The following is a 13,762-nucleotide window of genomic DNA, read 5'->3' as shown; positions in this document are numbered from 1 at the left end:
ATTGTGATTAATACAGTATTTTGCATTGTTGATTTGGTTTCATTGGCTACCCCAGTACAGAGTGCTTATATGATATGGACAGTGCTGTGGACCATGATGCGCAGTGGGAGAGTGCTCTCCTGATGTAGGTGCCAATTGCAGAGTACAAATAGCAAGAAGAGCACTTACTTTTTCCATTTGAGCAGAGCCTGGCATTTACTGGCTTTTTGTAAATATTCGCTAGGAAGCCTGTTTCTTGCCTAGTGACAAGAACGTCATGGAAAGAGTGGGGTCCATTGTTGGCTTCTTTGTGTATAAGATTGAGCCTCATGGTATCTATGCAGCGATTCTTAAGATCTTGGAATTCACTCACACATCTTCCTAGCATATTGGTGTCATCAATGCATATACATTAGAATCTGGCCATTACAAAGATTGAATTACATGTACCCTTTCATTTATGCTCAAATAAAATACTCTAATTGCATCCCAGGTACAATTCTAAGTTAAGATCTCATCTTCCACGGTTCCCAAATAAAAATTGGCAAACAGCATGATGTGGCTGCTCATTGCTACACCATCTATTTGTTTGTACATTTGACCATTGGGGCAGATAAAGGGACCTTCCTTTGTACACAACTTAAATGAAGCCCTTGGTTTGTTTCGGTAATGGCATGTTCTATTCAAGAGGAAATTAATGGTATAGTCAACATTTACATTGGTGAAAAGGTTTTCCAACACCTAATGAGGCGATGATACTATATACATTAATAGGTGAATTACAACTGATATCTAGGAAGTCAGATGCTGAGGTAACCTTACAGGCAGTCAGTGATGCTAGACGTTAGATCTGGTCATGCTTCTTACATTTTCACTAATTTACTCCAGTCCTAAATCCTCTTGTAAAATCCTAACCGGTGTCATAAATTGTCGCCTTCTTTCACTGTCTTGTGCAATGTTCCTTCAGTCTTCCAAATTTACTACCCACATTCTATAGATCACTCTTTATGTTGTCTTCCTATCTCTTCCGGAGTCTTCCAGATAATCTTCTTCCATCCCTAACACGTCCATTACACATTCTTTTAGTGAAACGATCTTGTAATACACCTACAATTTGTATGTATGAGTATTCTTAAACAAATGTAACAGAATATTTTCTAATGACAGCTATGAGGAGTCCACAGGGAAAAAGTTTAGGTCAGCAGAAAATTTCTTTGAAAACAACTGATTCATATATTTTCTAAACAAAACGAAATAATAAAATTATTTATAACTAGACTTGAATTTGAGAGTCTACCTTCAGAAGTGGTGGTTTCTGGAATCTCGGTGGTTTCTTTGATGTCACCTTCAGGGAAGCCTATGGGTATGTTTTCAGATGAAGTGCCTGTCACAAAAGGAAGAAGTATTGGCTCAGGCTCTGAGTATATGAGAAAGATCATGAAGGCACTGTCATATGATATGTAGTAGTCACACAGCTCAATGAACAGAAAATGATGAAGTATGAGGGTTTTTTAAATGATTAAATTTATTGCTAAATCATGTGCACGTTGTGGATCTTGTCTACCTTAAGAATTACATTATCTTGTATCACTGTATAGATATTTTACAAAACCTATGAAAGGAAATTCTATACTACGAAGAGGGACCAATGAAGCAAGATGCACAATTTTTTTTAGACAATTCTTTGCAATATGACTTTTTAGAAGAGTGACCTTAGGAGCAAGATACTCAAATTTTACAAGACAGTTCTTTGTAATGTGAATTTTTGGTAATGCATGAGTTATTTTGAAATGAAGAATTCAGGAAGGATGAAATAAAAATATAGCTAGCAGAATAACGAAAAAAGAAAATAGAATAAGAATTTTCTTTATAAAACAATTTACTTTAGTGTTACTTTTCATCATTATTCTATTCACAATCCATCTAGTAATGGATTAGAAATTTTGCATTTTACTTTGCAAGTGATATTACAATAATAGAATTGTCGGGTAAAATAAAAAATATTTTGATAAAACAATAAACACTATGCTGTTTAGTAATGTTACAAATTGTTTTATGCATAGTTTTAATATCTCGAAAGGACAATAGTCTCCAGGCATTATTTCATGTTGGGCAGTGAGTCACATTGTCAGTAATTATCTTCTTCCTGATCTTGAATGTGACCCCTGATCCAGGTCAGCTGGCCTGACATGTAGGCTGTCTGTTTTTTTTTTTTTTTTTTTTTTTTTTTTTTTTATCTCCCCCTGGTGACAAAGCACTATATATCTCTCTAACCACTTTGCCTGTCTTATACTTTCCTGAAGGGGGGTGCAGTAAGCAGCCGAATTATAGAAATTAGCATTCTCCCAAGTTTTTCTTACATCCTGACTGTGTGCTCTCTGTGTAATACATGTATTTACTTAGTTGTATTTACCTAGTTGTATTTTACGGGAAGGGGAGCTATGCTCGTGGTGTCCCGTCTTCATATCTCATTTTATCTAAACTATTTTTAAAATTATGTATTGTTTTTGCACACACCACTTTTTCATCTAACTTGTTCCAACTGTCTATTACTCTGTGAGGAAAGCTGTTCTTTTTCACATCTCTTCTATAGCTGTCTTTCTTGTTTTTCTTTCCGTATTTCTATCATTCCATTTTATCAGATTCTCTCTATCAATAATTTCTATGCCTTTCATGATTCTGCAAATAGATATCAAATCTCCTCTCTCTCTTCTTTGCTCTAGTGTCTGTAGTTCAAGTTTTTCTAGTCTCTCTTCATATGATAGTTTTGAGAGTGTTGGTGCCAATTTTGTAATTGCTCTTTGTATTCTTTCAAGTTTTTTTATACATTTTTTTTGTACTTGGTGACCATATTGTTGCTGCATATTCCAGTCTTGGTCTTATCAGAGTGATTAGAATTTTCTTCACCATTTCTTCATCCAGGTATGTAAATGCCACTTTGACTGTTCTTATTAAATTATAAGTTTCTCCAAAAATCTTATTTATATGTTTCTCAGGTGACATATTATTCATAACAATGACTCCCAGGTCCTTCTCATTTTCTACTTTTTTTATTCCTTCTTCTCCCAATTTATATGATCCTGTTATTCTGTTTTTGCTTTTTCCAAATTCTATTATACTACACTTTTTAGTGTTGAACTCCATCTCCCACTTCCTACTCCATTCCTGTACTTTATTTAGAGCACTCTGTAGTGACTCACAATCTTCTTCCGTGTTCACTTTTTTTTAACAGTTTTGCATCATCTGCAAAGAAGCTCATATAACTTTCAATTCCGTCATCCATATCATTAATGTACATAGCAAACATTATTGGGGCCAGAACTGTTCCTTGTGGAACACTGCTTATTACTTCATCCTATTTTGAGTGTATGTCTCTTAACACTACTTTAAATTTTCTTTCTTGCAAAAAGTTTTCCATCCATTTAAGCAGTTTGCCCTGTATTCCTCCTTCAGTTTCTAATTTCTTAAGCAACTTCTTATGTGGTACTTTGTCAAAAGCTTTTTTTAGGTCTAGAAATGCACAATCAGCCCATCCATCTCTTTCTTGTATTACATCTATTAGCCTTGAATAGAAACATATTAAATTGGTGACGCATGATCGTTATTGTCTGAATCCAAATTGCCTTGGATTTAGCACATTGTTTTTTTTTTTCTTTTCTAAATATTTTACCCATCTACTTTTGACAATTCTTTCACATATTTTTGCTATTGTACTTGTTAGAGAGACTGGTCTGTAGTTGGTAGGGTCTTCTTTAGTTCCCCCTTTATATATAGGTACTATATTTGCTTTTTTCCAATCTTCTAGGACTTTTCCTTCTTTTAAGGAACTGTTTATTATGCTATGTATTTTGTCTGCCAGTTCATTCCTGCATTCTTTCAGTATCCAGTTTGCTATTTCATCTGGTCCATGCGATTTTCTGACATCAAGATTACTCAAGTGTTTCAATATTTCATTCTTTGTTACTTCTATTTCTTTCATAGGGGGGACTTTCTCTTTCCATTTGATCTCTTCAGGTTGTATGTTCTCCCTTGTAAACACTGATTTAAAATGTTTGTTCATAATTTCCGCCATTTCAATTTCCTCTGTGTATTCAACTCCTCCTTGTCTTAATTTCTCCAAATCTTGTTTGTTTTTCAGTTTGCTGTTTACAAATCTGAAAAATAGTTTAGGTTGATCTTTACATTTTTCTATGACATCTTTTTTATATTTTCTCTTTTCCTCTCTGCACGCTTGTACATATTCATTTCTATAACAAGTATATATTTTCCATTTTTCAGGTCTTCTGTCTTTTTTCCATCTGGTCCAAGCTTTGTCTCTTTTGTCTTTTAACTCCCTACAACTTTTGTTGTACCAGCACTTTACATATTCTTTTTCTTGTTTTCGTCTTGGGACATACTTTTCCAATCCTTTTTTATGAATTTTTGTCAAAATATTCCATTTCTCTTCCACTGTTGTTTCTTCTTTGTATAATCCTTCCCAGTTTTCTTTTTGAAAGAATTCTCTTATTTTATCAAAGTTTGTTTTTTCATACATCATTCTTCCTTTTCTATATTGTTCATTTCTTTTCATGTATTTTTCCTCATTTAGTTCCAGTTCAATCAGTATATGGTCACTTTTACTTATTGGTGTTTTATATTCAATCTTTTCTACTATTCTAGGTTCAGATATGATTATTAGGTCTAGTCTCGATGGTTCTTCTTCATTTCTATACCTAGTGTTCTCCTGTATCCACTGCGTCATTGTATGGTCAATAATCATCTCGAGTAGAACATTTCCCCATGAGCCGTCTCCACCCTTTACTGTCATCTCTTCCCAGCAGACTTCTTTGCAATTAATGTCGCCCATCATAACTATTCTTCCATCTTCCATTATCTTATTTAATGTTATCTTTGTGCCTTCTAACATACTTTTATGTTCACTCTCTTCCCACGAGGCTGTTTTTGGAGGCACATAATTTATCACAAACTTTCTGCTCTTCTTATCTCTGTCTTCCACTTCGATCATAATCATCTCTACTGTATTCTTTCCATATGTGACACTCTTCATGTTTATATCCTTCTTAGTCAGGAACATAACTCCACCCCCTTGCTTTGTCTCTCTGTTTCTAATCCAATAATTATATGCGTCATGTCCTACACTGTTAGGTGGTAGTGGACCTTTTAATTTCGTTTCTACAATTCCCATTATGTCCAGTTCTTTTTCCTTCAGATAATTATTCAGCTCATTCAATCCTGTAATTAATCCATCTATGTTTGTGTAAGACACTCTTAGTTTTCTGCCACTTCCATTGTATTCTCTGTTTCCCTTTTGTTTTTCTCTAGTATTTCGAATTTCCATACTTTCATATTCACTACTCTCCAATAGAATTTCTCTTTTTCTGACTCTGTTCTGTTCTCGTTTTTTCCCTTAGCTTGTTGTCTTTTCATTTTTTCTTCCTCTCTTTCCTCTTTATTCATTTCCCTTTTTATCCATACCTTTTTATATTGTTCATCTGCTGCTAGTTTCCCTGTTTTTGATAAGATATTCTCTGCCGTCGTTTGTGACCTGAATTTAATCTTAATTGGTCTGGTCTTATCTGTTCTATATTTTCCGAGACTAAATTTCTCTTCAATTTGTTTCATGATTTCAGGTTCATCTTCCTGAACTAATTCTAGTACAGTAATCTGCTTACTTTTTCATTTTCCTCATTGATTCTTGTGGTTCTATCTGGGTTGTGTTTCTCTTCCATTCCTAATATAATTATACATTTCTTTTTATCTGCTAAGTCTCTTACTATATTCTCCTTTTGTCTCATCACTTTAATAACAGAGTTTTCAGTTTGTTCTTTCATTTGCTGTTTAATTATGTCAGTAAATGCAACTTTACTGTTTTCTTGGATTGTCTTCCAACCCTTAGCTTCTTTAGCTATGGCTTCTTTGTTGTCTTTATTATTCTTCTTTAATTCTTCATTCTCCTCTTTTACTTCTTTTAACTGTCTTTTTAGTCCTTCTATTTCCTTAGTTAAGTTTTTGTTCGCCTTCTCCAGTTCTTCCAATCTTTCAACCTTTTGCGCAATTTCTAACATTCTACCGAACCTATTCTCCCAATGTTCAGTCATTTGTTCAAGTTTTGTTCTAGTCTTGCCAGTCGGGGGAGGTTGGTATCCGCCCCCCCCCTCATTAAATCCATGGAAATTATCATCCTCACCATCTATTGTGCCTCATATCTATGTTTCTAATCTTTACATTTTTGTTAGAAGCTTCATTGTCACTAAATTGGTCCGGTCAGCGTTTGTTTACATGGCGTCTGCCTGCCTGGACCAAGTCCTCTCCTTCCTCATTTCCTTCCATTTCCCTCAGTAATTCCTCCCCTTCTCCTTTTACATGTATATATGTATATGCATATGCATATACATAAACATAAACATAAACATACGCATGTACATATACTATATAGATCGACATATGTAAGTAGACATACTCATAGGCATATACATAACACATATCTCTACATATACATATACATAACACATATCTCTACATATACATATACTTGTACATATATATATATATATATATATATATATATATATATATATATATATATATATATATATATATATGTATACATATATATATGAATATACATACACATATAAAATTTTCTTTTCTTATTCATAAATATTGCCTCATTAGTTTTAGACGGTTGCCGACGTTTTGTAACTATCTGGTTCCACTTTCAAGGTGAAGCAATAGTCATCAGGAGCTGTGCATATTATTTATATGGGCCTTTGGCATCACAGAGAGTGCATGTGTGATGTGAACATTGCTGTAGACCATGAGCAGTGGGAGAGTGCTCTCCTAATGTAGGCGCCAATTGTGGAGTGTAAATAGGAAGAAGAGCATTTACTTTTTTCGTTTGAGCAGAGCCTGGTATTTGTTGTCTTTTTGTAAATCTTTGCTAGGAATCCTGTTTCTTGCCCAGTGACAAGAACATCAAGGAAAGTGTGGGGACGATTGTTGGGTTCTTTATGTATAAGACTGAAGTAGTGACATCCATGCAGCAATTCTTAAGGCCTTGGAATTCACATCTTTTACATGCACGTTGATATCACCAATGTATATACATTAGAATCTGTGCATTACAAAGATTGTATTATATCTACCCTTTTACTTATACTTAAATCAAATATTCTAATCACATCCAAGGTACAATTCTAGGTTAGGAGCTCATCTTCGATGGTCTCCATGTAAAAATTGACAGGTAGCACTACTATGGGGCTGCCCATTGCTAAATCATCTGTTTAGGTGCACATTTGACCATTAGGGCAGATAAAGGGGGCTTTCATTGTACACATCCTTCGTTTTTTCAGATATGGTGAGGGGTAAGATGTCCTTGGAATGGCAGGCTCTATTCAAAATCAAATTAATGATACAGTCAGGATTTACATGGGTGAAAAGGTTTTCCAATGTCTAAGGAGGCAGTGATGATACATACATACATACATATACCAAGGCTTTTTCCCCCTTACAAGGGAGGTAGCCAAAAAGGAAAAGGCATAAAATCATTCCCACCCATTCCATCCCTCAATACACTCCACACCCCTCCACCCTCCCTCTTATCTTAGCACCTCCTGGATGACGGGTCATCCCTGCACCTTGTCCACTGCCCTAGGACAGAAGCAGTGTAGCAAGACACAGCACATCCACAGCAAGGCCGGTCATTAAATTGGCGACCCCCCTCTCCATCCCCCCATGCATAAAAGGAGAAGACGGGGAGAAATCCCTTCGGGCTGCGTCAAATTTTTACTCACACATACAGTACTACCTCACCCCCATCCCCCCACCCATTCCACCTTATGCATCACAACATCATCCATATACAACCATTATCCAATCACCCCTGTCTTCTGTCCTCTCCCGTCCTTCCTCAACAGATATTCCCCTCTTCCCCAAAGCCCCCTTCACCCCATCCATCCACCTCATCCTAGGACGTCCCCTCATGTTCACTCCCTCCACATCTGTCTTCCATACCTCCTTTACTAGTCTTTCTTCACTCATTCTTTCCATGTGTCCAAACCATCCTAATACTCTTTCATCAACCCTATCTCCCAGCTCCCTTTCCACCCCCGTTCTTCTCCTCACCTCCTCATTTCTCACTCTATCTAGCCTAGTAACCCCCATCATACTTCTCAGAGACCTCATCTCAAACACATTCAAGTTCCTTCTCTCTTCCTCTCTTATGTTCCATGTTTCTGCCCCATACAGTGCTATTGGCACAATCACTCCTTCATACAGTCTCCTCTTAGCATCCATTCCCAAATGTCTATTCCTCATTACACTCTTCAATCCACCAAGGCATTTACTCGCTTCTCTCAATCTACATTCTACCTCTACCTTCACTCCACTCTTTCCTGCCACATTTGCACCCAAGTATCTAAAACTATCCACTTCCTCCAGTCGCTCTCCCTTAATGCTCACTTCCAGTCTACTGCCACTTTCACCTCTTGTACATCTCATCACCTTACTTTTACCCACATTTATCTTTAGCTTTCTTCTATCACATACTCTCCCAAACTCTGTCACCAACTTCCTCAATCCCTCCTCCGATCCTGCCATAAGCACAGTGTCGTCAGCAAACAACAGCTGGCTCACCTCCCACTTTTCTCCATTTTCTTTAACCATCTCCAATCCCTGACCCACTACCCTTGCATTTACCTCTCGCACTACCCCATCCATGTATAAGTTGAACAGCCAGGGTGACATAACGTATCCTTGGCGAAGTCCCACCTTTACCTCAAACCACTCACTCTCTCCATTTCTAATCCTGACACAAGCTCTACTACTCTCATAAAAACTCTTGACAGCTCCTAGAAGCTTTCCTCCTATCCCATATATCTGCATAACCTCCCACAGTGCCTTTCTGTCTACCCTATCATAAGCCTTTTCCAGATCCATAAAAGCCCAAAAAACATCCTTCCCCTTTCCTATAGCTTTCTCACATATCTGTCTTACCACAAAGATCTGATCTACACAACCTCTACCCGTCCTAAATCCACACTGTTCCTCACCAATTACTTTCTCTCTTCCTCTCCTAATCCTCTCAATCAAGATCCTCCCATAATACTTCCCAACTACACTTAACAAGCTAATCCCTCTGAAACTACTACATTCACACTTGTCCCCTTTTCCCTTGTAAAGTGGAACTATACAGGCACTCCTCCAGTCCTCCGGCATTCTACCCTCTCTCCAGCAAACATTAAATAACCTCACCAGCCAGTCCACCATCACTGTACCTCGTTTTTTTAGACATTCTGCATGGCATCCATCCAGACCAGGTGCCTTACCTGCTTTCATCATCTTAACTGCTGCCTTCACTTCATCCTTCCTTATTTCTCCTCCATTCTCCTCACTCATCACTCTCATTTTCTTAGCATTTCCCACTGCAACTATCTTTCCCTCCCTATCCTCCTTCACATTTAGCAACTCCCTAAAATTGCCCAGATCCATAAAAGCCTAAAATACATCCTTACCTTTTCCTATACCTTTCTTACATATCTGTCTTACCATAAAAATCTGAGCTACATAACCCCTACCTGAGCTAAACCCACACTGTTCCTCACCAATTACTTCCTCTGTTCCTCTCCCAATACTCTCAATGAAGACCCTCCCATAAGCCTTCCTACATACATACATCATATATATACCTAGGGCTTTTTCCCCCTTACAAGGGAGGTAGCCAAAAAGGAAAAGGCATAAAATCATTCCTACCCATTCCATCCCTGAAAACACTCCACACCCCTCCACTCTCCCTCCCATCTTAGCACCTCCTAGATGACGGGTTATCCCTGCACCCTGTCCACTGCCCTGGGTCAGAAGCAGTGTCGCAGTGATGATAAATCCGTTATTTGGGGGAATCATGAAAGATCTCAAAGAACTCAGATGCTAAGGTATCCTCACAGCTAGTCAGTGATGCTGGATGTTAGATCTGGTCATGCCGCTTATATTTTCACTCACTCACTCTAGTGGTCCTTAGTCCTCTTGTAGAATCCTGACTACTGTCATAAGTTATCGCCATCTTTCACTGTCTTGTGCTTTGTGTTTCCAGTCTTCCCAATTTACTAACCCTCATTTTTCCAGATCACTCTTTACGTTGCCCTCACATCTCTTCCGGAGTCTTCCAGATAATCTTCAGTCATCCCTAACATATCCATCTAACATTCTTTTAGGGAAAAGGTCTTGTAATACATCTACAATTTATATACATTCTAAAACAAATGTAAATAACAAAATATTTTCTAATGACAGCTATGAGGGGTCCACAGGGAATAAGTTTAAGTCAGAAGGCACTACCAGAAAATATATTTGAAAACAATTGATTTATGTATTTTTTTTTAGCAAAACAAACTAATGAAATGATTTACAATTAGGTTTGAAATTGAGAGCCTACCTTTAGAAGTGGTGGTTTCTTCGGTGTCATCTTCAGGGAAGCCTATGGGTATGTTTTCAGATGAAGTGCCTGTCACAAAAGGAAGAAGTATTGGCTCAGGCTCTGAGTATATGAGAAAGATCATGATGGTACTGTCATATAATATGTAGCAGTCACACAGCTCAACAGAAAATAATGAAGAATAAGGGTTTTTGAAATTATTCATTTATTGCTAAATCATGTGCACATTCTGGATCTTGCCTATCCATAAGAATTACATCATCTTGTATCACTGTATAGATATTTTACAAAACTTATGAAAAGAAATTTTATATCATGAAGAGGGACCAATGAAGCAAGATTCACATTTTTTTAAGACAATTCTTTGCAATATGACTTTCTAGAAGAGGGACTTTAGTAGCAAGATACACAAATTTTACAAGACGGTTCTTTGCAATGTGAATTTTTGGTAATACACGAGTTATTTTGAAATGAACAATTCAGGATGAAATCAATATATAGCTAGCAGAATAACGAAATAAGAAAATAGAATAAGAATTTTCTTTATAAAACAATTTACTTTAGTGTTACTTTTCATCATTATCCTAATCACATCTGGTAATTTATTAGAAAATTTACATTATACTTTGCAAGCAATATTACAATAATCATAGACACCATGGAGGGCATTAATAAAATCATCGGGTAACATCAGAAAGACTTTGATAAAACGATAAAGACTATGTTATTTAGTAATGTTATAAATTGCTTTATGCATAGTTTTAACATCTCAAAAGGACAATAGTCTCCAGACATTATTGCATGTTTGGCAGTGAGTGATCTTGTCAGTACTGTAATTATCTTCTTCCTGACCCTGAATGTGACCCCTGATCCAGGTCAGCTGGCCTGTCATGTAGGCTGTCTGAGTTCCTTTTATATCTTCCTCCAGTGACAAAGCACTATATATTTCTCTAACCATTTCACCTATCTTGTACCTTTCCTGAAGAGGGGTGCAGTAAACAGCTGAAATATAGAAGTTAGCAGTCTCCCAATTTTTCTTTCATCTAGACTGCAGGCTCTCTGTGATACATGTATTTACCTAGTTGTATTTACCTAGTTGTATTTTACAAGAAGGGGAGCTATGCTTGTGGTGTCCCATCTTTGTATCTTATTTTATCTAAACTATTTTTGAATTCATGTATTGTTTTTGCACACACTACCCTCTCATCTAACTTGTACATGTACATATGTATATACATAAACATAAACATATGCATGTACATATACTACAGTATGTAGACATATACATTAGGGTGGTTTTTTTTTTTTTTTTTTTTTTTTTTTTTGCTTGAGTGAAAAAGGTGTCAAAATTATATGATACCAACCACGTGAAATCATAATATTAATAAAGTATTTCTTGATCGATCACCAGCTATTTAACCATATAGCATATTTAAGTATTAACATGTTCAATGGCTATGTGAGGTTTGTGGTAGCTGGGCAGATAACATGTTTTGCCTTGCAGTTAGGCTTGAGTTATTGAGCTTGGAGGTTGTGTGCTGGTCTATATTAATAAGCGGTGAGTGTTATAAATCTATGTACTATATAAACTACACAATGGTAATATTCACTTCAAGTGGTTAACTGAGGAGAAGGGATACAGCATCCCACAGTGAGCTCTACTATATCTTTGAACATTGTACGTGATTTACAGTAATGCCTCAGTGTTATCTTTTCTTTATTCATTGATATATGATGGATTTGTTCGGGCTCATGTTGCTTCTTGCCAACTTATGTCAAAGTTTGATTCAAAGTGTGACTATATATTCTAAATTCATCAATAACTATGCATAACTCAGACTTTAATATTAGAATAATAGTAAGTAAGTGTCACGTCACACTGGGTTCATACTCGTGATGTGACATATTTATTCCTTGAGCATAACTACACTGTGTTATGCTACCCCTTTGTGTGACCATAAAACGGACCAAATGTGGATCAGCGTAAGTCCGACGGTGGTGAAGACGGCGTCCTCTCTCTCGACCACCATAGCCCCATGGGGGTGAGAATGAACAATGACTCCTTGTCCGCTAAGGCCGTTGACCTGGAACGCGCGCGAAAGCTCTCGTAGGCAAGCGGCGGAGTGATACGAAGCCAACGCCGCCCGCTAGCTGAGGTCAAGGGGCGCGTGAATCGAGAAGAAGAAGGCGAAGTAGTGCCTCCCCTCCTTTCTACCTCATTGTCTTGTAGGTTAAGGTTTAAGCTAGGGAATTATTGTAAACCCTCTCCATGCATAAATAAAGGAAGTAATGGATGTGTGGAGTTGGGTGGATAGGGATAGGAAATGTATATTAAGATAAGTTGGCATTTGGGCAATAGCACTTGTGTTGTGCGGTTGGGGTATAAATCAGGGGGTGAGGTCACCCACGCTGCTCTCTCCGCACCCAACCTCCGTGCATTGTTGGTACTTGTAAGTAAGAGATATTCTCAATAGTTATGTTAGTAAATATTTTGGTGATTTTGTGTATCTTCTTTCTTTATCCTGGCATAGTGGATGTATCTATAAAAGGGGCAATTCTCCTCTGAGACTCTGGATTGTAGGAATTATTCAAACTCTATTTTAGAGTTTAACGTAATAACTCAAAAACAGAGCTTAGAGCATGACATAAGAAATAAACAGAAAAGACATAATCTTATGTTTATTATCATTTGATGTATTTTTTGAAAAATAAAATATTTACCATAAAAAAATTTCTGATTTAACCCTTCTTAGGTAAAGTGGGGTCAGACAGACCCCATGCTTTTTTGTTTTTTACTTTTGATATACTAATATATTGCATATAGATATGTTCTCCCCTATACCTTCTTGACGAGTGGAGTAGTTTAAGGGGGTGATAGGGCCATTCCTGAATCTTGCTCTATATAAGCTTTATAGAGCTTTTGGGCCAGTCAGACCCCACTTTACCTGAGGTGTGAGTAGCGTGGGGTTTGTCAGACCCAACTTTGCCTGAGGTTTTTTCATGTCATATAAATGTTTTATCACTTATATTTATGGATAAATGATAATTTCTTCTTTTTTATCATTTTTTATGACTAATATGTTGAATTTCATTTAGCTTCGTTTCAATTTTGTTTGTTTTCGATGGTGATGGTATCATTTGGAATGCATTATAATTGTGTTTACTAGGGAATTATAGTTCATTATCATTTCGTTTTTTTTCTTTTGTTTGTCGTTATTCCGGGTAACTATTACCTACACTGCAAAAGATCAGTGTGTCAGGAACATTCAACCCCCATCTGCAATGACAGCAATTAGATTCTTCAGTATCACAAAGTAAAAATAATTACCTCCGATTTTTTTTTCAGATTTTATG

At 36.8% G+C, this 13,762-nt stretch overlaps 1 protein-coding gene across 2 annotated transcripts in view; it reads right to left on the bottom strand.

The window, feature by feature from the left end:
- LOC143038928 (alpha-1-inhibitor 3-like) overlaps window positions 1-13,762 on the bottom strand; it is a 194,659-nt gene that overhangs the window by 57,298 nt on the left and 123,599 nt on the right. For both annotated transcript variants that reach the window (XM_076208694.1, XM_076208693.1), the window contains exons 15-16: window positions 10,409-10,477; window positions 1,277-1,363 (exon numbers count right to left, since the gene is read on the bottom strand). In XM_076208694.1, the coding sequence (XP_076064809.1) occupies window positions 1,277-1,363; window positions 10,409-10,477 (156 nt within the window). The remainder of the gene's footprint in view (window positions 1-1,276; window positions 1,364-10,408; window positions 10,478-13,762) is intronic.

This window comes from Oratosquilla oratoria, chromosome 25, assembly GCF_046742065.1.
Source record: "Oratosquilla oratoria isolate Oo_2021 chromosome 25, ASM4674206v1, whole genome shotgun sequence".
In the NCBI taxonomy this organism is placed as follows: domain Eukaryota; kingdom Metazoa; phylum Arthropoda; class Malacostraca; order Stomatopoda; family Squillidae; genus Oratosquilla; species Oratosquilla oratoria.
The sequence above is the reverse complement of the archived record's forward strand: the minus strand, read 5'-3'. Positions and strand labels throughout refer to the sequence as shown.